Source organism: Suncus etruscus, chromosome 12, assembly GCF_024139225.1.
Source record: "Suncus etruscus isolate mSunEtr1 chromosome 12, mSunEtr1.pri.cur, whole genome shotgun sequence".
NCBI lineage: Eukaryota > Metazoa > Chordata > Mammalia > Eulipotyphla > Soricidae > Suncus > Suncus etruscus.
The window spans coordinates 12,970,000-12,990,918 of record NC_064859.1 but is presented as its reverse complement, the minus strand read 5'-3'; the positions used below and the strand labels follow the sequence as shown (position 1 = coordinate 12,990,918).

General features: G+C 42.6%; 1 protein-coding gene across 1 annotated transcript in view; it reads left to right on the top strand.

Annotated features, from left to right (window-relative positions):
* Nucleotides 1–20,919, top strand: part of FBXO11 (F-box protein 11) — an 81,993-nt gene that overhangs the window by 51,371 nt on the left and 9,703 nt on the right. The window contains exons 2-14 of the mRNA XM_049784340.1: nt 2,279–2,406; nt 2,532–2,613; nt 3,847–3,991; nt 6,447–6,576; nt 6,893–6,976; nt 7,067–7,199; nt 10,330–10,436; nt 10,566–10,677; nt 10,768–10,874; nt 10,960–11,097; nt 15,004–15,221; nt 19,087–19,172; nt 20,244–20,338. Of these exons, the coding sequence (XP_049640297.1) occupies nt 2,279–2,406; nt 2,532–2,613; nt 3,847–3,991; nt 6,447–6,576; nt 6,893–6,976; nt 7,067–7,199; nt 10,330–10,436; nt 10,566–10,677; nt 10,768–10,874; nt 10,960–11,097; nt 15,004–15,221; nt 19,087–19,172; nt 20,244–20,338 (1,565 nt within the window). The remainder of the gene's footprint in view (nt 1–2,278; nt 2,407–2,531; nt 2,614–3,846; nt 3,992–6,446; nt 6,577–6,892; nt 6,977–7,066; nt 7,200–10,329; nt 10,437–10,565; nt 10,678–10,767; nt 10,875–10,959; nt 11,098–15,003; nt 15,222–19,086; nt 19,173–20,243; nt 20,339–20,919) is intronic.

Here is a 20,919-nt window from a genome sequence, read left to right as displayed (position 1 = left end):
GTATTGAGGTACCGTAGTGATGACGGAAATTGAACCTGGGTCAGCTCTGTGCAAGGCAAACTTAGTTTATTCTTTCTCTCTCTTTTTTTTTTAAAACATTTATTTTGGGGCCACAAACAATGGTACTCCAGGATTACTCCTTGCTCTGTGCTCAGAAATATCTCCTGGCAGGCTTGGGGGACCTTGTGGGAATCCGGGAATTGAACCCTTTGGAATAAATTTTTTTGTTTTGTTCTGTTTTGTTTTTTGGTTTTTGGGTCACACCTGGCGGTGCTCAGGGGTTACTCCTGGCTGTCTGCTCAGAAATAGCTCCTGGCAGGCACAGGGGACCATATGGGACACTGGGATTTAAACCAACCACCTTTGGTCCTGGATATGCTACTTGCAAAGCAAACGCCTCTGTGCTATCTCTCCGGGCCCTGGAATAAGTATTTGAGTGAAGCTATTTTAAACATGTTTTCTTGCCAAATGTTTGGTGTGTTTTGGGGTGGAGAGATAATTCAACAAGTTGGCAGGGCACTTGCCTTACACACCAATGACCCGACTTCCATCCCTGGCATCATTTATTGTTGCCCTAGTACCACCGGCAATAATTCCTGAGTTACCACATGAGCAATAGCCAGGGTGGGATAAAAAAAAAAAAAAAGGCAATCTTTTGGCGTATTGATTTCTTTACAGCATTAAGAATTTATGGGTTGCTGCCTATTTGGTAGGTTATAAAATATTTCAGTCTTAAATTCTGAGGCTGCAATATACTTTGCCAGTTAATATTGTTCAGCCTGACTCGTGTCCTTTGGCATCATCTCATCATTCCTTGAGCACTTTTTTGGGTCACAAAACCCACATGGAGTCAGTAACTTTTCCAAGAAGCCCCTATTTGTCTTTTGGGGTGTGTGTGGTATGCCACACCCGGTGGTGCTCAGGGCTTCCCTGAACTCAGGAATCAGCCCTCGAGATGCTGAGGGGAACCATAGGTGATGCCAGACTGTCTGCGTGCAAGAAGTGTGCCTTACCTCAGTAGTAGCTCTTGGCCCTGAGACCTTTCTTTTACTTACGCTGTCATTCAGAAGCTAAGATCTCTTCATGCTCTTCATGCTCATTGCTCTCAGTGTCACTGCTTCCAGGCTCTGTCAGTTGGCACCACTGCCGAGGACATCACACCCACACACCACATGTACCGTGAGCCATGCATTATAAACCAGGAGAGCACATTGAAGCCTTGTTTTAGTATAAGATTTTATCCTGTCTTTTGTCTTTCATTTTAACTCCTTTCTGATCGCCCGTGCCCTTCTCTTCCTCTTCTGGCTCTGTGTCTGTCCAGGTCACTCCTCTGCATGCAGAGATACATGAGCTCCAGCACCCTCGGACACCTATTCTCTGCCTTGGTATCTATACCAGATAGTCTCCTGAGTGGCGACTCTTCCTTGCACTTCCATGCGGGCACACTGCTGTCGGTGGTCCCGCCCCGAGTCCACACAAGCTCGGAATGTGCTATTTGCTTTTCCTCCTGTCACATGAGCTCACGCCTCTCCACCTTACTCTCAAGGCTTCCCACATGATGACTCCTTCTTGGAAGGAGCTTTTCCACTTCAGAAGTGGAAGCTCAATCCCTTGTTTGCTTCTAGATGGCTTTATTGGTATTGCTGCTGCTACTTTTTAGAGGCCCACACCAAGTCCAGCTCCATGCTGGAAGCTGACATGCTGGTAACCTTGACCTCCCACATGCAAACACTCTAGCTTCTTAGATATTTCTCCAACCCTGCATAGCTTACTTGTATATATCTGTGTGAGCACGTCTGTATGCATGTATGGTTTATTCACAGACTTCATGTAAGAAATGAAGTAGTAATCCCAATGATTTTCTTTGTTTGGTTGTTTAGTTGGTTGATTTTTGGGCCATACCTGATGACACTCAGGGGTTACTCCTGGCTGTGCACTCAGAAAATGCTCCTGGCTTGGGGGGGACCATATGGGACGCCGGGGGATCGAACCACTGTCCGTCCTAGGCTAGCGTGGGCAAGGCAGATGCCTTATTGCTTGCGCCACAGCTTCGGCCCCAAATCCCAATGTTTTTATCTTGGTTATCCAAGGAATAAGCCCACTTATTTGGAATTACTGTCCGGGATTTTTTTTATGACACTTGTATCTTCTCCCACCTTATAGCCCCCACCCCACCACCACCACTATTAAAGAAGTCTTTTGAAAGTTCTCAACTACATCCATGGAGCACTTCTTTTTAACTGGTTGTTGGTTTTCTTATCACTTTCATTTGTAACAGATGATGATGTACCTGCAGATATGGTTGCAGAAGAATCAGGTCCTGGCGCTCAAAATAGTCCGTATCAGCTTCGGAGGAAGACTCTTTTGCCGAAAAGAACTGCGTGTCCTACAAAAAGCAATATGGAGGTACGTTGAATCATAACTGCTTTTCCTCAATGAGAAATAAAGAAATCCAAGTTCTGTCGGAATAATGATTGCTATCTGGTAGCAAAGAACTTCGAGTTGATTTATTCATTTATCTCTTGATGAAGGGTGCCTCAACTTCAGCAACGGAAAACTTTGGTCATCGTGCAAAACGTGCAAGAGTGTCTGGAAAATCACAGGATCTATCAGGTATTTCCAGTAGGAAAACTAACAAGTAGAGTTGTGTAGTTTTGTTGTTCGTTTGTTGGTTTTTTTTTTTTTTTTTGGTAGTTTTGCTGTTGGTGGTGGTGGGTTTTTTTTGTTTTGTTTTGTTTTTTGTTTATTGTTTTTCTTTTTTGGATCACACCCGGCAGCACTCAGGGGTTACTCCTAGCTCTAAGCTCAGAAATCGCTCCTGGCAGGCTCGGGGGACCCTATGGGATGCCAGGATTCGAACCACCGTCCTTCTGCATGCAAGGCAAACGCTCTACCTCCATGCTATCTCTCCGGCCCCTCGTGTAGCTTTTTATGTTGTTAGTTGTTTGGCCTTGGTCTTGAATTTTGGGCCACACCCAGCTTTGCTCAGAGCTTACTCGGTCGTTCCACACAGAGACAGAGCAGAGCTCTGAGACCCGATGAGGTACCGGGCATCCGACCCGGATTGGCCGTGTGCAAGGCCAGTGCCCTGCCTGCTCCAGGCTCAAATCATACAAATGATTTTTGATTATGTGAAATACCAAAAAGTTAGAATGGTTATATTTGGGATTGAGAAATGATTTTTAGTCAACTTGAGAGCCTTGACTACCCTCTTTGACTAGAAGAAGAATATTAAAAACAAATTTTTGTTGTTGTTTTTGTTTTTGGGCCATACCCAGTGACACTCAGGGGTTATTCCTGACTCTGTGCTCAGAAATGGCTCCTGGCAGGCTTGGGGGACCATATGGGATGCTAGGGGTTGAACCCGGATCTGTCCTAGGTCGGCTGCATGTAAGGCAAACGCTTTACTGCTGTGCTGTTACTCTGGCCACAGTATTCCATAAATTTTTTTTATGATGCTCTGGGGTTGTCCTGGCCATGTGCTCAGAAATCGCTCCTGGCTTGGGGGACCATACGGGGCACTGGGGGATCGAACCACGGTTCACCCTAGGTTAGCGCGTGCAAAGCAAATGACCTACCATTTGTGAAACTGCTCCAGTCCCATTATTCCATAAATTTTTTATAGTTTTATTTTAACCAATATTTGAATGGTATGAGAGAGCTCAAAGAGAAAATGTTATGTCCAAATAAAGTGCCATTTAAGAAAGCAATATGCTTATAAAATGATTGCTGTAAAATATAAAAGCTGTTCAGTAGATACAAAGTAAATTCTGCTCTTTAAATGTTGAGAAAGTCATAACTGACACGGCCAATAGTATGTTTATGTTGTTTATTGTCTCTTTATAGCAGCACCTGCTGAGCAGTATCTTCAGGAGAAGCTACCAGATGAAGTAGTTCTAAAAATCTTCTCTTACTTGCTGGAGCAAGATCTTTGTCGAGCAGCTTGTGTGTGTAAACGTTTCAGTGAACTCGCTAATGATCCAATTTTGTGGTAAGTGAAATCCATTTTATTCCTTATTCTCTTGAGAGATGTGATTTACTGCACCAAATGCTAAAAAGGTGGCAAGAAGTTGAATTATGACATGATAATTACAGTTCAATAGCTGTAACAAGTTTTTATAAATTTTATTTTATTTCATGAATTTTTATAAACGTGTTTATAAACTAGTTGGCTGTTTATCATAAATATGGCTTTGTCAGTCCAGGCAGTATTTATAAAACAGTAAAGTCCTTTCTCTATGATTTTTCAGTTACTGTCAGCTACATGGGGGTAGGAAACCTTTTTTACTTAATTACTTTTTTTTTTTTTTTTTGGTTTTTGGTTTTTGGATCACACCCAGCAGTGCTCAGAGGTTACTCCTGGCTGTCTGCTCAGAAATAGCTCCTGGCAGGCACGGGGGACCATATGGGACACCGGGATTCGAACCAACCACCTTTGGTGCTGGATCGGCTGCTTGCAAGGCAAACACCTCTGTGCTATCTCTCCGGGCCCTACTTAATTACTTTTTAAAAATTAAAAAAAAATCATTTAGTGAGTATTTATAAATGTACGTTACTTTTTTTTTTTTTTTTTTGGTTTTTGGGTCACATCCAGCAGCCTCAGGGGTTCCTCCTGGCTCTACGGTCAGAAATCGCTCCTGGCAGGCTCGGGGGACCATATGGAATGCCGGGATTCAAACCACCGACCTGCTGCATGCTCCATGCTATCTCTCCAGCCCCACTTTTTGGGAAAATTTTGACAGCTGTATTCATGAACCTTAAAATTGTTACTTCTGAAGAATTTTTTGCCTTATCTTTCACATCTTTCACATGAGCACGCTTAATAGTGTGTAGAATGCTGAGGAATTAGAAGTGATTTAAGTGTCTCACCAGAAGGGAGTACACTAATCAGTTAATGTTTACTTGGAAAGATGTGATATGGTCATTAACAGTCATTTTTTTTTCCCTGAGATTTTTTTTTTTTTTTTTTTTTTTTTTTTTTTTGGTTTTTGGGCCACACCCGGTGGTGCTCAGGGGTTATTCCTGGCTGTCTGCTCAGAAATAGCTCCTGGCAGGCACGGGGGACCATATGGGACACCGGGATTCGAACCAACCACCTTTGGTCCTGGATCAGCTGCTTGCAAGGCAAATGCTATCTCTCCGGGCCCTTCCCTGAGATTTTAAAACAAGGAAGTAATCTGAAAAGAAGAGGACTGGGGCTGGCGAGGTGGTGCTAGAGGAAAGGTGTCTGCCTTGCAAGCACTAGCCAAGGAAGGACCGCGGTTCTGTGTCCCATAAGGACCCCCAAGCCAGGGGCAATTTCTGAGCACTTAGCCAGGAGTAACTCCTGAGCATCAAACAGGTGTAACCCGAAAAACCCAAAAAAAAAAAAAAGAAAGAAAGAAAGAAAGAAAAAAAAGACTTAAGAGAGTTCAGGGCCCGGAGAGATAGCACAGCGGTGTTTGCCTTGCAAGCAGCCGGCCCAGGACCAAAGGTGGTTGGTTCGAATCCCGGTGTCCCATATGGTCCCCCGTGCCTGCCAGGAGCTATTTCTGAGCAGACAGCCAGGAGGGAACCCCTGAGCAATGCCGGGTGTGGTCCAAAAACAAAAAAAAAAAAAAAGAGAGAGTTCAATGGGCTGAGCTCAGGTTTCTCAAGCCTGGTGTGATCCCTGGTACTTCATGGTTCTGGAGGCACTGCTGGGTATCACCCAAATTCTACCCCTCAATAAAGTGAAAAGAACACACAAAATTATATACTCTGCATAGTCATAAAATGATATACTCCATATAATCAATACAACTATCCAATGAAAACTGAAAAATTGTTAATATATTGAAAAAATTGTTAATATATTGAAACTATAGATGATCTCTTTATACTATTCAAAAGGAAAGAACAAGAAAACCAATTTCATCTTGTACAAGAAGTACCGGAAGTTATCTCTGTCACCATTTCTAAGATTTCATTATTCTTGATAAAATTCATGTGAACTAAAGTTATAAAAAGAGTTGTTTTCTAAGTATTTCACTATAGGGCATTTAGTTAAGTAATCACTGATTCTTTTGTAGTAAAAGTAGTGTTTTTTCTGAATAAAAGTTGAATGCTAAAGATTTTACTTGTTTTTGGGCCACACCCAGTGACGCTCAGGAATTACTCCTGCCGATGTGTTCAGAAATGGCTCCTGGCTCAGGAGACCAGGATGCTGAGGATCGAACCCGGGTCCATCAGGGATCAGCCGCGTGCAAGGCAAACACCCTACCGCTGATGTATTGCTCCAGCCCCAAGATTTTACATTTTTTTTCTATTTGATCTACAGTATGCCATATATAGCTCCATTGTTTTAGCCCCTCAAAATTTGTATCTAGTTGTCTCTTTTTTCATATTCTTGAAAATTTTTGGAGCCTTATTTTTTTTACACTTCAAAGGACATTTTTATGAGGAATTATTTAATCATTTTCTTCCAGGAAACGATTGTATATGGAAGTATTTGAATATACCCGCCCAATGATGCATCCTGAACCCGGGAAATTCTACCAGATTAATCCAGAAGAATATGAGCATCCAAATCCTTGGAAAGAGAGTTTTCAACAATTGGTATGAATTATATGCAGACAAATTATTAGTTCATGTTTTGTTTTTATAATTAAAAGTTCCTTTAGGGGCCAGAGCAATAATAGTACAACCAGTAGGTCATTTGCTTTGCATAAAGAATGCAATCTTAGTCTTTCTAATTGGATTTAATGAATCAGAAGCTATTCCTCTTTTTCCAATGCAGTTTGCAAGTATGCAACAGAAAATATGTTGTAATGATGGATGACTTTGATACTTGGAAAAATTGTTCCTGCAGTACTAAACTGAAAGTGTTTATCTTAATAATTCGTAGTTTCATTTTGAATTTTTGCTGTTTTAGTATAAAGGTGCACATGTAAAGCCAGGATTTGCGGAACATTTCTACAGTAACCCTGCAAGATATAAAGGGAGAGAAAATATGCTGGTATGTTATGTTTGGTTTCTAATTTTTATTAGATTTAAAATAATAGTCTTTCAGTTCTGTATTGACTTTTTTTCTTCTTCTTCTTCTTAGTATTATGATACAATCGAAGATGCACTTGGTGGGGTACAAGAAGCCCATTTTGATGGTCTTATCTTCGTTCATTCTGGAATCTATACCGACGAATGGATATATATTGAATCGCCAATCACCATGATTGGTGCAGGTATTTGGAAATGCGTTGTCATTCGATTTTAAGATTTTACCCTTGGTTTTTTTTTTTGTTTTTTTTGTTTTTTGTTTTTTTGGGGCCACACCCGGCGGTGCTCAGGGGTGACTCCTGGCTGTCTGCTCAGAAATAGCTCCTGGCAGGCACAGGGGACCATATGGGACACCGGGATTCGAACCAACCACCTTTGGTCCTGGATCGGCTGCTTGCAAGGCAAACGCTGCTGTGCTATCTCCCCGGGCCCCTTTACCCTTGTTTTATTTATTGACCTTTAATGTATTAAAGCTCTTTTTCTAGTCAGGCTTCTAAGATGAAATATACTGAATTATTTGCTGATCCTGAGCTAGCTTTTTGAAATTTTGTTCTCTTTTTATTATTTTTTTTATTTATTTATTTATTTATTTATTTATTTATTTATTTATTTTTGGTTTTGGGCCACACCTGGCAGTACTCAGGGGTTACTCCTGGCTATCTGCTCAGAAATAGCTCCTGGCAGGCACGGGGGACCATATGAGACGCCGGGACTCGAACCAACCACCTTGGGTCCTGGGTTGGCTGCTGTGCTATCTCTCCGGCCCCCCTCTTTTTATTTTTTAAGATACTATAACTAGTCCATTAAAAAATAGAATTTACGGGGCCAGAGAGATAGCATGGAGGTAAGGCATTTGCCTTGCATGCAGAAGGACAGTGGTTCGAATTCCGGCATCCCATATAGTCCCCCAAGCCTGTCAGGGGAGATTTCTGAGTGTAGAGCCAGGAGTAACCCCTGAGCGCTGCCTGGTGTGACCCAAAAACCAAAAAAAAAAAAAAAAAAAAAAAGGAAAATAGAATTTACAGGGCCTGAACGATAGCGCAGCAATAGGGCGTTTGCCTTGCACACAGCTGATCAGTATGGACCTGGTTCGAATCCCAGCATCTCATATGGTCCCCAAGCCTGCCAGGAGCAATTTCTGAGAACAGAGCCAGGAGTAACACCTGTGCGTCACATAGTTGACCCAAAAACCACACCAAAAAATAAAATAGAGAATTTACTGGGGCTAGAGCGATAGCACAGTAGTAGGGCATTTGCCTTACACATAGCTGACCCAGGACAGACCTGAGTTTGATCCCCGCCATCCCATATGGTCCCCTGAGCCAGGAGTGATTTCTGAGCACAGAGCCAGGACTAACCCCTGAGCTTGCATGTGGCTGTCCTAAGTCTAATCCTCAGTACCCCATATGATCTAAGCCTGGCCAGAAGTGACCCTGAGGGCCAGAGAGATAGCACAGCTGTAGGGCGTTTACTTTGCACGCAGCCGATCCAGGACAGATGGTGTTTTGAATCCTGGCATCCCATATGTTCTCCCAAGCCTGCCAGGATTAACCTTGAATGCTGCTGGGTGCCCCACACCCCCCCCCCCAATAAAAAAGAAGTGATCCTGAGCACTGCCAGGTATGACCAAAAAGTAGATAATAGTAATTAATTTAACAGTTTACTTTATGTGGACTGTAAACTTCTGCTTTGTTTCTTTATTCTCTTCCCACCCTAAAGAAGAGGTGCAATTTTTATTACTTTCCAAATCAAGTCAAGTATTAAGAGTAAGAGTTCTCTCCTTGCTCATCCTCTTCAACTATTTTATTCTACCAGGGCCCCTTTTCTGCTGATTTCTCATTTGTTTATATAAAGAACCATTTTCTAATGTGCCTTTGAATTTGATATTAAATACTAGTTGTAGTAGAATGCTATTAAGAGTATTAATTTACATAGATCTGCATGTAATGGCATGCTCATTAAATATCTAGTATAGTTAAATAATACCATTAAATGTGCCTTAAATTCATTAAGTATGTCACTGAAACCATTTTCTGAGTAATTAATTCCTTTTTACTCATTTTATTTTGGGTTTGGGGTTTTTTTTTGGGGGGGGAGAGAATGGGATTTTTGTTTGGTTGGTTTGGTTTAGGGGCCACACCCAGCGGCACTCAGGACTTACTCCTGGCTCTGCACTCAGAAATCACTCCTGGAGGGGCTGGAGCGGTGGTACAAGCGGTAAGGTATTTGCCTTGCACACGCTAACCTAGGACAGACCGTGGTTCGATACCCCAGCATCCCATATGGTCTCCAAAGTTAGGAATAACTCCTGAGCATCACCAGGTGTGGCCCCAAAGAGGAAAAAAAAAAAAAAAAAGGCAAAAGAAATCATTGGAGGGCTGGAGAGATAGGCACAGCGGTAAGGCATTTGCTTTGCATGCGGCCAACCCAGGACAGACCCGGCTCGATTCCTGGCATCCCATATGATCCCCCGAGCTTGCCAGGAGCAATTTCTGAGCACATAGCCAGGAGTAACCATTGAGCATTGCCGGGTGTGGCCCAAAAACCAATCAATTATTAAATAAACTACAAAAGAAAAAAAAAGAAAATTATTCCTGGCAAGCTTGGTGACCATATGAGATGCCGGGAATTGAACCCAGGCTGGACCTTTGCAAGGCCCTACCTACTCTCTGTGCTATCACTCTGGCCCAAATTTGTGTTTTTGTTTCCTTCTTCAAATTGAACCCAACTTGGAAACAAGACAAAGGGTTTTGGGCTAGAGAGAGAGTGCAGCAGGTATGACACCTGCTTTGCATGCAGCCAACCCAGATTTCATTCCTGGCATCTCATAGGGTCCCCTCAGCACCTGCAGGAGTGATTCCTGAGTAAAGAATTTCTGAGTAAAGAGCCAGATCTATTAAGTAGCCCCTGAGCACTGCTAAGACCCTCCTCCCCCAAAAAGGACACAGGTTCAATGAACCAGAGAGGTGCCTCATAGGGCTGGAGCACAACTTTCTATACTGGACCTCGGTATGGTATTAATATATCCAATATTGGTGTTGGAGCCAGTGTGAGCATTCCCCACCTCCGCTGGATATGGACCCAAAAGTGTTGGTGGGACCTTCTGTTTTCTGTTGCTTGTTTTATGGAACAGCATTTTTGCTGGTTCAAATTCTTCTCTTTTTATTCTGGGAATGTACCTCAGTGGTAGAAGAACACATTCCTGGTGTGTATGAGATCCTGGGTACCTTTCTCTTCCCCCAGACAAATCTAGCTTCTGTTCATCTTTCTGATAAAGATAATACACTAATTATGTTCTCAAATGTTCCCCCACAGCACCTGGGAAAGTAGCAGACAAAGTTATCATCGAAAACACTAGAGACTCGACCTTCGTTTTTATGGAAGGTTCTGAGGATGCTTATGTTGGATATATGACAATAAGAGTAAGACATTTTAATCTTTCAGATGTATGTTAAAATCACTAAAATCATTAAGGCTGGGGGGGGGGGGCAAAAAAATAAAATCATTAAGGCAGTGGTGGTTTCTCTTCAAAAAATATTTCTACTTTTCAGTTTAACCCTGATGACAAATCTGCTCAACACCATAACGCACACCACTGCCTAGAGATCACAGTAAATTGTAGCCCTATTATTGACCACTGCATCATCCGAAGTACATGTACAGGTTAGTGTTCCCTGAACATTTTCTTGTTCGACGAGTGAAGTCGTTGAAATCTTCTGCCTGATTGGCTTTAACTCTCCTGTCTTTGTCCAGTCGGCTCTGCAGTGTGTGTGAGCGGGCAGGGAGCGTGTCCGACTATCAAGCACTGTAATATCAGCGACTGTGAGAACGTCGGACTCTATATAACAGATCATGCACAGGTACTTTTACGTCTTTCGGGGGCATGTTTTCTTTATAAAACATTTTTTTAGATTCCTACTCATGTCTCCCTCTGATTCATTACAGGGAATATATGAGGATAATGAAATTTCCAATAATGCTTTAGCTGGGATTTGGGTTAAAAACCATGGAAATCCAATTATTAGACGGAATCATATTCATCACGGTCGTGACGTTGGTGTATTCACATTTGATCATGGCATGGTAAGGATATATTCAACAGAAAAAAAATCTGTTCCGCTTCAAATAAGTTTCAGTATTTCTCACCACCAGATTATCTGAGTTCAATTACAAAATTGTGGCATATGCTTTGAGAAATACGGTCTTATTTATTAACTTGACATAAACTTTACTCCTAATGAATTTATTTTGGTAGGCAACACTTATTAATTAAAGAGAAATAGAGGGGCTAGACGTAATATAGTATAGTAGATAAGCATTCATGCATTCAGCATGCATTCAGCCCAGGATTGATTTTCAGTACCACATTCTTTTCCCCTGAAGCCCTGCCTGGTCTAAATCCTGAGCACAGCTGGGTGTGCCCCACCCCACCCCCCAAAAAAATCAGCAGTGGTGTGTGTGTGTGTGTGTGTGTGTGTGTGTGTGTGAAGATAGAACTTTTATGTCTGATTTTGGGGGGTATGGGGGAGGCTCTGACATTTAAAAAAAATCAGCAGTGGTGTGTGTGTGTGTTTGTCTAAGAAGATAGAACTTTTTATGTCTGATTTTGGGGGGAATGGGGGAGGCTCTGACATTTTACTATACTACTATACTTTTGGGGTTTATTTTTTTTGTTTTATTATGTTTTGTTTTGTTTTGTTTTTTGTTTTTGGGCCACACCCGGCATTGCTCAGGGGTTACTCCTGGCTGTCTGCTCAGAAATAGCTCCTGGCAGGCACCGGGGACCATATGGGACACCGGGATTTGAACCAACCACCTTTGGTCCTGAATCGGCTGCTTGCAAGGCAAACGCCGCTGTGCTATCTCTTCGGGCCCGGGGTTTATTTTTTTAATAGTTATATAGTTGGTACATTCTACAACATTCTACAGTTTGCTAAAGATGTGTACCTTAGGGCTGGAGCAATAGCACATGCAAAGGCATTTATTTGCCTTGCATGCAGCCAATCTGGAACGGACCTGGATTCAATTCCCAGCATCCCATGTGGTTCCCTGAGCCTGCCATTGATTTCTGAGTCAAGATTTATGAGTCACCCTGTATGAGTCACACTATGTGTGGTCCAAAAATCAAATGAAAAATAAGATGTGTACCTTGCATTACTTTCTTGGTATTTCACAATAACTCCAATTTATAAGCAAGGGAATAGATTTAAAATGTGGCATAATAATATTGGATGAGCAAAATAAATAAACGTGATACTTTACTGTTGTGGGTCTTTTGTTTTTGTTTTGGGGCCACAGTCAGTGGTGCTCAAGGGTTACTTCTGTCTCTGTGCTCAGAAATCGCTCCTATGGGGCCAGAGAGATAGCACAGCGGTAGGGCGTCTGCCTTAGATGCAGAAGGATGGTGGGTCAAATCCCGACATCCCATATGGACCCCTAAGTGCTCCCAGGTGTGACCCAAAAACCAAAAAAAAAAAAAAGGAAAGAAAGAAATCGTTCCTAGCAGGCTCGACGATCATATGGGATGCTGGAAATTGAATCCAGGTCCATCCCAGGTTGGCCACATGCAAGGCAAATACTCCATTGCTGTGTTATTGCACTGACCCCTGGCCTCTGCTGTTTTTTAAATCATATGACTTTGGACCTATCTATGTCTTCTCAAATTTAAGTACAATTGGATGGCACACACGCAAAGTCAAATAATGAAATCTAACTACATAGTGTGAAAGTGAGTGTCCTTCATATGTTAGGGTGCTGTAATTGATTTGGGGGGGGAGTTGGGTCACTCCTGGTGATGTTCAGTGGTTACTCCTGGCTTTGCACTCATAACTCACTCCTAGCTTGGAGACCATATGGGATGCCAGGGATCGAACGGAGGTTCGTCCGGATCAGCCATGTGCAAGGCAAAAACGCCTTACCACTGCGCTATTGCTCCAGTCCCTGTAATTGACTTGTAGTGTAGAATTTTTTTTTTTTTTTTTTTTTTGGTTTTTGGGCCACACCCGTTTGACGCTCAGGGGTTACTCCTGGCTATGTGCTCAGAAATCGCCCCTGGCTTGGGGGGACCATATGGGACGCCGGGGGATCGAACCGAGGTCCTTCCTTGGCTAGCGCTTGCAAGGCAGACACCTTACCTCCAGCGCCACCTACCCGGCCCCTGTAGTGTAGAATTTTATAAGCTTTTTAAAATTTCCTTCATTAGGAAACAAAATCTGTTCCTACTGGCAGATTGGATTTAGGATTAACACGTTTCATCTTTTTTTTTAAGCTTGTCATACTTTAAATATAGCTCATATAACTATAAATACAGCCTAATTGGAAATAGCTTCAAATGCCAGTGAACTGCATTACAAATAGACCAACTAATCCAAAAGCTAAGTGCTCTCTGTGGCCCATTTTTCTTCCTTGAATATGCAAGGACTCTAGGCAGTTTCATTTCATCCGTTAAATTGCTAAAGTTTTTAAAATCTGGAATTGATGGGCCGGAGCCGTGGCACAGGCGGTAGGGTGTTTGCCTTGCACATGCTAACCTAGGACAGACCTGGGTTCGATCTCCTGGTATCCCATATGGTCCCCCATGCCAGGAGTGATTTCTGAGTGCATAGACAGGAGTAACCCCTGAGTGTCACCGGGTGTGGCCCAAAAAGCAAAAAAAAAAAAAAAAAAAAAAGAAGAAAATCTGGAATTAATGACCTTTTGAAAGGCCCAGTTGGTGTTCTCTATGTCACAGTGATTTTCTATAGTAGCTGCTGGATCGTTTTATAATCGAGATCAGGCGCCCAGCCTTGTTCCTCAACCCTATATCTCAGGTCTAAACTGATTGGTATCACACAGCCAGGCCTCAGTAACTTCTCTGCCTATCAGAAGAGCCAGACTTCGATCTCTACAAGTGCCTACAGATTTGAGTTGTCATTGTTATTCTGATCCTTGATCTAACAAGTGGGCTGGAGGGGGGCTTGAGAAGACTTTTGGAAGTACTCTCTTGTTTTATTTTATTTGGAGGTGGGGGCCACACTAGCAGCACTCAGTTACTTCTGGCTCTGCACTCAGAAATTGCTCCTGGCAGCCTCAGGGAATTACATGGTATGCCAGGAAGCGAACCCCAGTCTGTCCCAGGTTGGCCTCATGCAAGGCAAACACCCTACCGCTATTCTGTAGCTCCAGCCCCAGGCTCCCTTGATTTCCTTTTCCTTTTATTGATCTGTTTTTGGGTTTGAGGGTACACCCAGCAAAGCTCAGGGGTTACTAATGGCTTCTCCTTCAATACTTAAGCCTGGCAGTGCTCAGGGGTAGGAGACCATATGGCATGCCAGGGATCTAACCTGGTTGGCCACATGCAAGGCAAGTGCCCTGTCTGCTCTTCTCTCACTCCAGTCCACACTCACTGATTTTTCTTTTCCCTTGCTTTGAATCTACTCAAACTAATTAGAGGATTTGTAGATCTTTGTCTTATTAAAAACATGTGTTTGGGCTGGAGAGATAGCAGAGCAGTAGGGCATTTACCTTGCAGGAGGCTGATCCAGGAAGGCCCAGGTTCAATTCCCGGCGTCACATATGGTCCCTTGAACCTGCCAGGAGTGATTTCTTTTCTTTTTTTTTTTTTTTTTTTTTTTTTTTTTTTTTTTTTGGTTTTTGGGTCATACCCGGTAACGCTCAGGGGTTACTCCTGGCTATGTGCTCAGAAGTTGCTCCTGGCTTGGGGGACCATATGGGACACCGGGGGATCGAACTGCGGTCCATCCAAGGCTACCGCAGGCAAGGCAGGCACCTTACCTTTAGCGCCACCGCCCGGCCCCCAGGAGTGATTTCTGAGTGCAGAGCCAGGCATAATCACTGAGTGCCGGTGGGTGTGGCCCCCAAAACTAAAAACTAACTGACTAAATAAATTTGTTTCCTTCCGTGTTTAACAGTTGAAATTAAATTTTTTCCAATGTCAGTTTTTGGAAGAAAATTGCCTGACCTACATGTTGAATTTCTTATTTCTCTCAGGGTTACTTTGAAAGCTGCAACATACACAGAAACAGGATAGCAGGCTTTGAAGTAAAAGCCTACGCTAACCCCACAGTGGTTCGATGTGAGATTCATCATGGACAGACTGGAGGAATATATGTCCATGAAAAAGGAAGAGGACAGTTTATAGAGAATAAGATCTATGCAAACAACTTTGCAGGGGTATGGATTACCTCGAATAGTGACCCAACAATAAGGTATTTATTATGATACTAGATGGGTATTATTTGGGTTTATGCTGTAAGTCATTAAGCTTTAACTCTCAGTATTTTTCTAGACATCTGACTGTTCTGAATGTATTTTTTTTACTTGTAGACAAAAGTCTAATTTATGTGATTATACAGCAGTGTCTGGTTGCCTGACAAATTGTTTTCATTAATAATGCTTTTTTCGGGGCCAAGAGATAGTATGGAGGTAGGGCGTTTGCCTTGCATGCAGAAGGACAGTGGTTCAAATCCCAGCATCCCATATGGTCCCCCGAGACCCCCAGGAGCAATTTGTGAGCATAGAGCCAGGAATGACCCCTGAGCGCTACTGGGTGTGACCCAAAATCCAAAATAATAATAATAGGGGGGCGATGAGGTGGCGCTAGAGGTAAGGTGTCTGCCTTGCAAGCGCTAGCCAAGGAAGGACCACGGTTCGAACCCCCGGCGTCCCATATGGTCCCCCCAAGCCAGGGGCAATTTCTGAGCACTTAGCCAGGAGTAACTCCTGAGCATCAAACGGGTGTGGCCCAAAAACCAAAATAATAATATTAATAATGCTTTTTTCTTTTTTTGGCTTTTGGACCACACCTAGCTGCGCTTAGGGGTTACTACTAGCTCTGAGCTCAGAAATCACTCCAAGCATGCTCGGAGGTGGTGGACCATACAGGATGCCAGGGACCAAACCTGGGTTGGATGCATGCAAGGCAAATGCCCTACCAACTGTGCTATCAGTCCAGCCCCAATAATGCTTATTTCTGAGACCAGAGTATGCACAGTGGGTAGGGAGCTTGCCTTGCATGGGGCTGATCCAAGTTTGATCCCAGCACCACATAATGGTTTCCTAAGCAGGAGAACACCAAGAGTTATCCTTGAGCACATTACCATTGTGTGGGTCACACCCCACCCCTAAAAAGAAAAATGTTTATTTCTGGAGCTGGCAAATAGCATAGCAGATAGTGTGTTTGCTTGGCATGTAGTGTGATTCCTAACATTCCACATGGTTCCCGCCCACCAGGAGTCAGAACTGAGCACTGTCAGGTGTAGCACAAAAAAAAAAAAAAATCCTAAATAAATATGTTTGGCTCGGGGCCGGGAAGGTGGCGCTAGAGGTAAGGTGTCTGCCTTGCAAGCGCTAGCGTAGGACGGACCGCGGTTCGATCCCCCGGTGTCCCATATGGTCCCCTCAAGCCAGGAGCGATTTCTGAGCGCATAGCCAGGAGTAACCCCTGAGCGTCAAACGGGAGTGGCCCAAAAAACAAAAAACAAAAAAAAAATATATATATATATATTTGGCTCAAGAAGTCAAGATGCCTTACTTTGCAGTGTTAGGTATTGTGCCATTGCTTCTGCATATGAAGCAATTAAGCACTCCAACCCATAGGGCCTGCTTTCTTGGCCCCACATAAAATTATGATATCTTACTTTATAATTGTATTTGGTTGTTTTGTTTTTTAATTTGGGGCCACACTGGTGATGCTCTCAAAGGATAGTCCTGACTCTGCACTGAGGAGTCATTCCTGGGACCCTATGAGATGGCTGGGGATTGAATCCTAGTCAGCCAAATACAAGACTACCATATTTTCCGGCGTATAAGAGGACCCCCTAATTTTTAGTTAAAACATAGGTTTAGGCCTATATTCACTGTATGAGACAGAACGTTCCTGTGCTGCAACTTTATGTACCACAGTGAGCCAATCGCAACAAGCAACGGTTCAAAGGTTCTACTGTAATAGACTTCCTCTCTGACTCTGGCCAATCTGAGCAGGCTTTTTACAGTGTAGATTCGGTACAGAACATTGTCTAATTTGTAGGCATCAAACGCCTGCTTGGATTGGCTGAGTTAGAGAGGCGGTCCGAGCAGCCTTGCAGTGATTGGTGCAGGATCGAGTTGGAAAATTCGTTTTGTGGCAATATCCAGACGATTTTGGTTTAGCGGCATATTGAAACGTTTTTCAGGATATACTCGACGTATAAGATGACCCCCAATTTTCGGTTGACTTTTTTTCTTCGTTTCAAAAGTCATCTTATACACCGGAAAATACGGTAGTGCCTTACCTGCTGTACTCTGGCTCCAGCCCAATATGAAATACTGTTATAGTAAGAGTCTATACATCAAGTAAACACTGCTATGGTGTTAATTTTTGGATGTTCTTTCTTTTTTTCCCCTTTTTTAATGATCTCAGTCTTTTTTAACCTTTTTACACCTAGGGTCTGCACAATCTTTTAGAACTTACAATTAAAATAGTGTATGAAAATACCAAATATTGGGCCCGGAGAGATAGCACAGTGGCGTTTGCCTTGCAAGCAGCCGATCCAGGACCAAAGGTGGTTGGTTTGAATCCCGGTGTCCCATATGGTTCCCCCGTGCCTGTCAGGAGCTATTTCTGAGCGGAAAACCTTGATGCTTGAGGCCAGAGCAGTAGCGTAGCAGTAGGGCGTCTGCCTTGCATGAGGTTGACCTAAGATGGACCTGGGTTCAATCCGGCGGCTTCCCATATGGTCCCTCAAGCCAGGATCAATTTCTGAGTGCATAGCCAGGAATAACCCCTGAGTATCACCGTTGTGGCCCAAAAACAAAAATAAGAAAACAAAACAAAACAAAAAAACTCCGGAGAGATAGCATGGAGGTAAGGCGGTTTATCTTGCATGCGGAAGAACAGTGGTTCGAATCCCGGCATCCCATATAGTCCCCCCCCGAACCTGCCAGGAGTAATTCCTGAGCGCTGCCGTGTGTGACCCAAAAACGAAAAAGAAAACCTTGATTCTCTCATGAGGGCAAGTGGGTTAGTGGGGTGGGGGTGGGGGTACAACACAAGAACCACAGGCTCTAGGGCCACTCCTGATTCTGCATCAGGAATTAACGCCTGGTGATGCTCAAGGGACCACACAGGCAAGTAAGTGCAGGACATATGCACGCATTGCTGGACCTTACCTGCTGTGATGTCTCTTTGACCCCCGGAGCTATTACACTAAATCAGAAAGCATGCAAAAAGGTTTTGTGGGGATGTTTTTGTTTTGTTTTGGGGCCACACCGAGCTGCACTCTGGTTACTCCTGGCTATCTGCTCAGAAATCTCTCCTGGCAGGTTCGGGGGACCATATGGGATGCTGGGATTCGAACCACCTTTGATCCTGGGTCGGCCGCTTGCAAGGCAAACACCCTACCTCTGTTATCTCTCCAGCCCCAAGAATTTTTTTTTATATAATAGTTTAAAAAAGGGGCCAGCGCGGTGGCACTAGAGGTAAGGTGTCTGCCTTGCCAGCGTTAGTCTAGGACGGACCGCGGTTCGATCCCCCGGCGTCCCATATGGTCCCCCAAGCCAGGAGGGACTTCTGAGTGCATAGCCAGGAGTAACCCCAGAGCGTCACCGGGTGTGGCCCAAAAACCAACAAAAAAAAATACTTTAAAAAAATATGAATGCTTCACGAATTTTTGCATGTCATCCTTGCACAGGGGCCATGCTAACAGTTTACTTTTGTTTGCTCTCTCTGACTTTAGGAAAGTAGATTCTGGAATTGGCAGCTTGCTAATGTTCAGATATTTCTAAAATCAACTAAAAATATTCTTTATATGTTCTGGCTTTTTTCTGGGTGTTTTTTTTGTTTGTTTGTTTGTTTGTGTTTTTGTTTTTGGGTCACACCCGGCAGCACTCCTGGTTCTTCCCTCAGAAATCACTCCTGGCAGGCTCGGGGAACCATATGGGATGCCGGGATTCGAACCACCATCCTCCTGCATGCAAGGCAAATGCCCTACCTCCATGCTATCTCTTCATTTTATATCTTATAAAATAAACTAAAAGACAGCTTAAAAAATATTGGTTTGATTCCCTCATTTTAATCATTGTCCATGTTTGTAGGGGGAATTCTATATTTAATGGAAATCAAGGGGGAGTTTACATCTTTGGTGATGGAAGAGGCCTTATTGAAGGAAATGACATTTATGGTAAGCATATGATTTGTGCTATAACATTTTTTAGTATGACCTGTCTTCCTGACTTTAGCAAAATAGGCTACTTTGAAACTAACCAAGTGGAAAATATCAGATTTCTTTTTAATTACCATATTACATGATTATTATTCACTTAACATTTACTAAATATTTTATATCAAGGACTATCCCACATACCAGAGATAAATTTTAATATTAAGACATACTAGTATTAAGAAATATCTGCATTTTCCTTCTATTAATTTTATTGTTTAATAATGTTTAAATAATTTTATATTAGTTTATTATACCTTGGGAATAACTTGAAAAGGAAAATTAACATTTTGGGGGTATTAATTCAGTAAATAGCGACTAGATGCCTGTATGCTAGATAAGGATATATTCATGAGATTACACCAGGAAAATACTTAACAAAGCATACATTAAGCTGCTGCTCCAAGCACCTTCACTGAAGTAAGTCAGTTAATAGTCACGTCAACTCTTTGAAATACATACTTCTGGGCCCAAAGAGATAGCACAGCGGCGTTTGCCTTGCAAGCAGCCGAACCAGGACCAAAGGTGGTTGGTTCGAATCCCGGTGTCCCATATGGTCCCCCCGTGCCTGCCAGGAGCTATTTCTGAGCAGACAGCCAGGAGTAACCCCTGAGCACTGCCGGGTGTGGCCCAGAAACCAAAAAAAAAGAAATACATACTTCTAAGTTTCCCCACTTAGTATTAGGAGACAGAAATAACCAAGAATTATTTGGCTTCATTAGGAAGTAGGTAGCAGTTTCTAGAATCAAAAGCTTCCCAAGCCTCCAGCCAGTCTATCTTTTGTAACTCCATAGTGCCCATGACCCTCCAATACCTTTTTATGCTCTTCTGTTTTATGTATTGTACAAAATTATATTTATATGTTTTGTACAAAGTTATATTTATATTATATCTGGTATAATATGAATATATAGAATTTTATATATTGTCCCATTACAAGATCTTAAGAAAGATTTTACTATCTAATGTAGATTTTTTCCTGTATTTCACCAGGCTCCGTATGTTGACTCTATAACTTTCATTTTTAAATAGGCAATGCATTAGCAGGAATTCAGATTAGGACTAACAGTTGTCCAATTGTTCGACATAACAAAATTCATGATGGTCAACATGGAGGAATTTACGTGGTAAGTTAATGAATACAGTCCTAGAATCTCAAGCAAAGAATGGGGAATGAATTACGATATTCATCTTTCAGTAGACTACAGCCAGTTTTTATTAGTATATGAATTTATGACTACCTTTAATATTTAAAAAATACCAAGAATCTTATTTTCTTCGGCCAGTAAGTGAATGACTTGTTTTCTTGTTTGTTTTTTGCCCACATTCAGATATAGATCAGGGATTGCTTCTGGCAGGCTCTAGGAATTGTGTGTGGTTTCAGATCAAACCTGGTAGTCCACCTTCAAGGCAGATGTCCCCTAATTTTCTTTAATGCATAGTGTTAAATAAAATTATTCAACACTGATTAAATTATGCACATCTTTTTATCAAAGTCTTCAGAGATAATTGGCAGTTTAAGCTAAATTCACATTGGCCGTCTTTATATTTGTTACACTGGGATCTTGCCATTTAGACTACTGGATAAGTCTATGAAATGTCACAGAGCTCTCTATATCACTAAAAATAATGACTCTAAACTTGGACCTCAAAATGTCCATTTGTAATTTTAATTTCTATAGAAAAATAACATTGTAACTTGACAGCC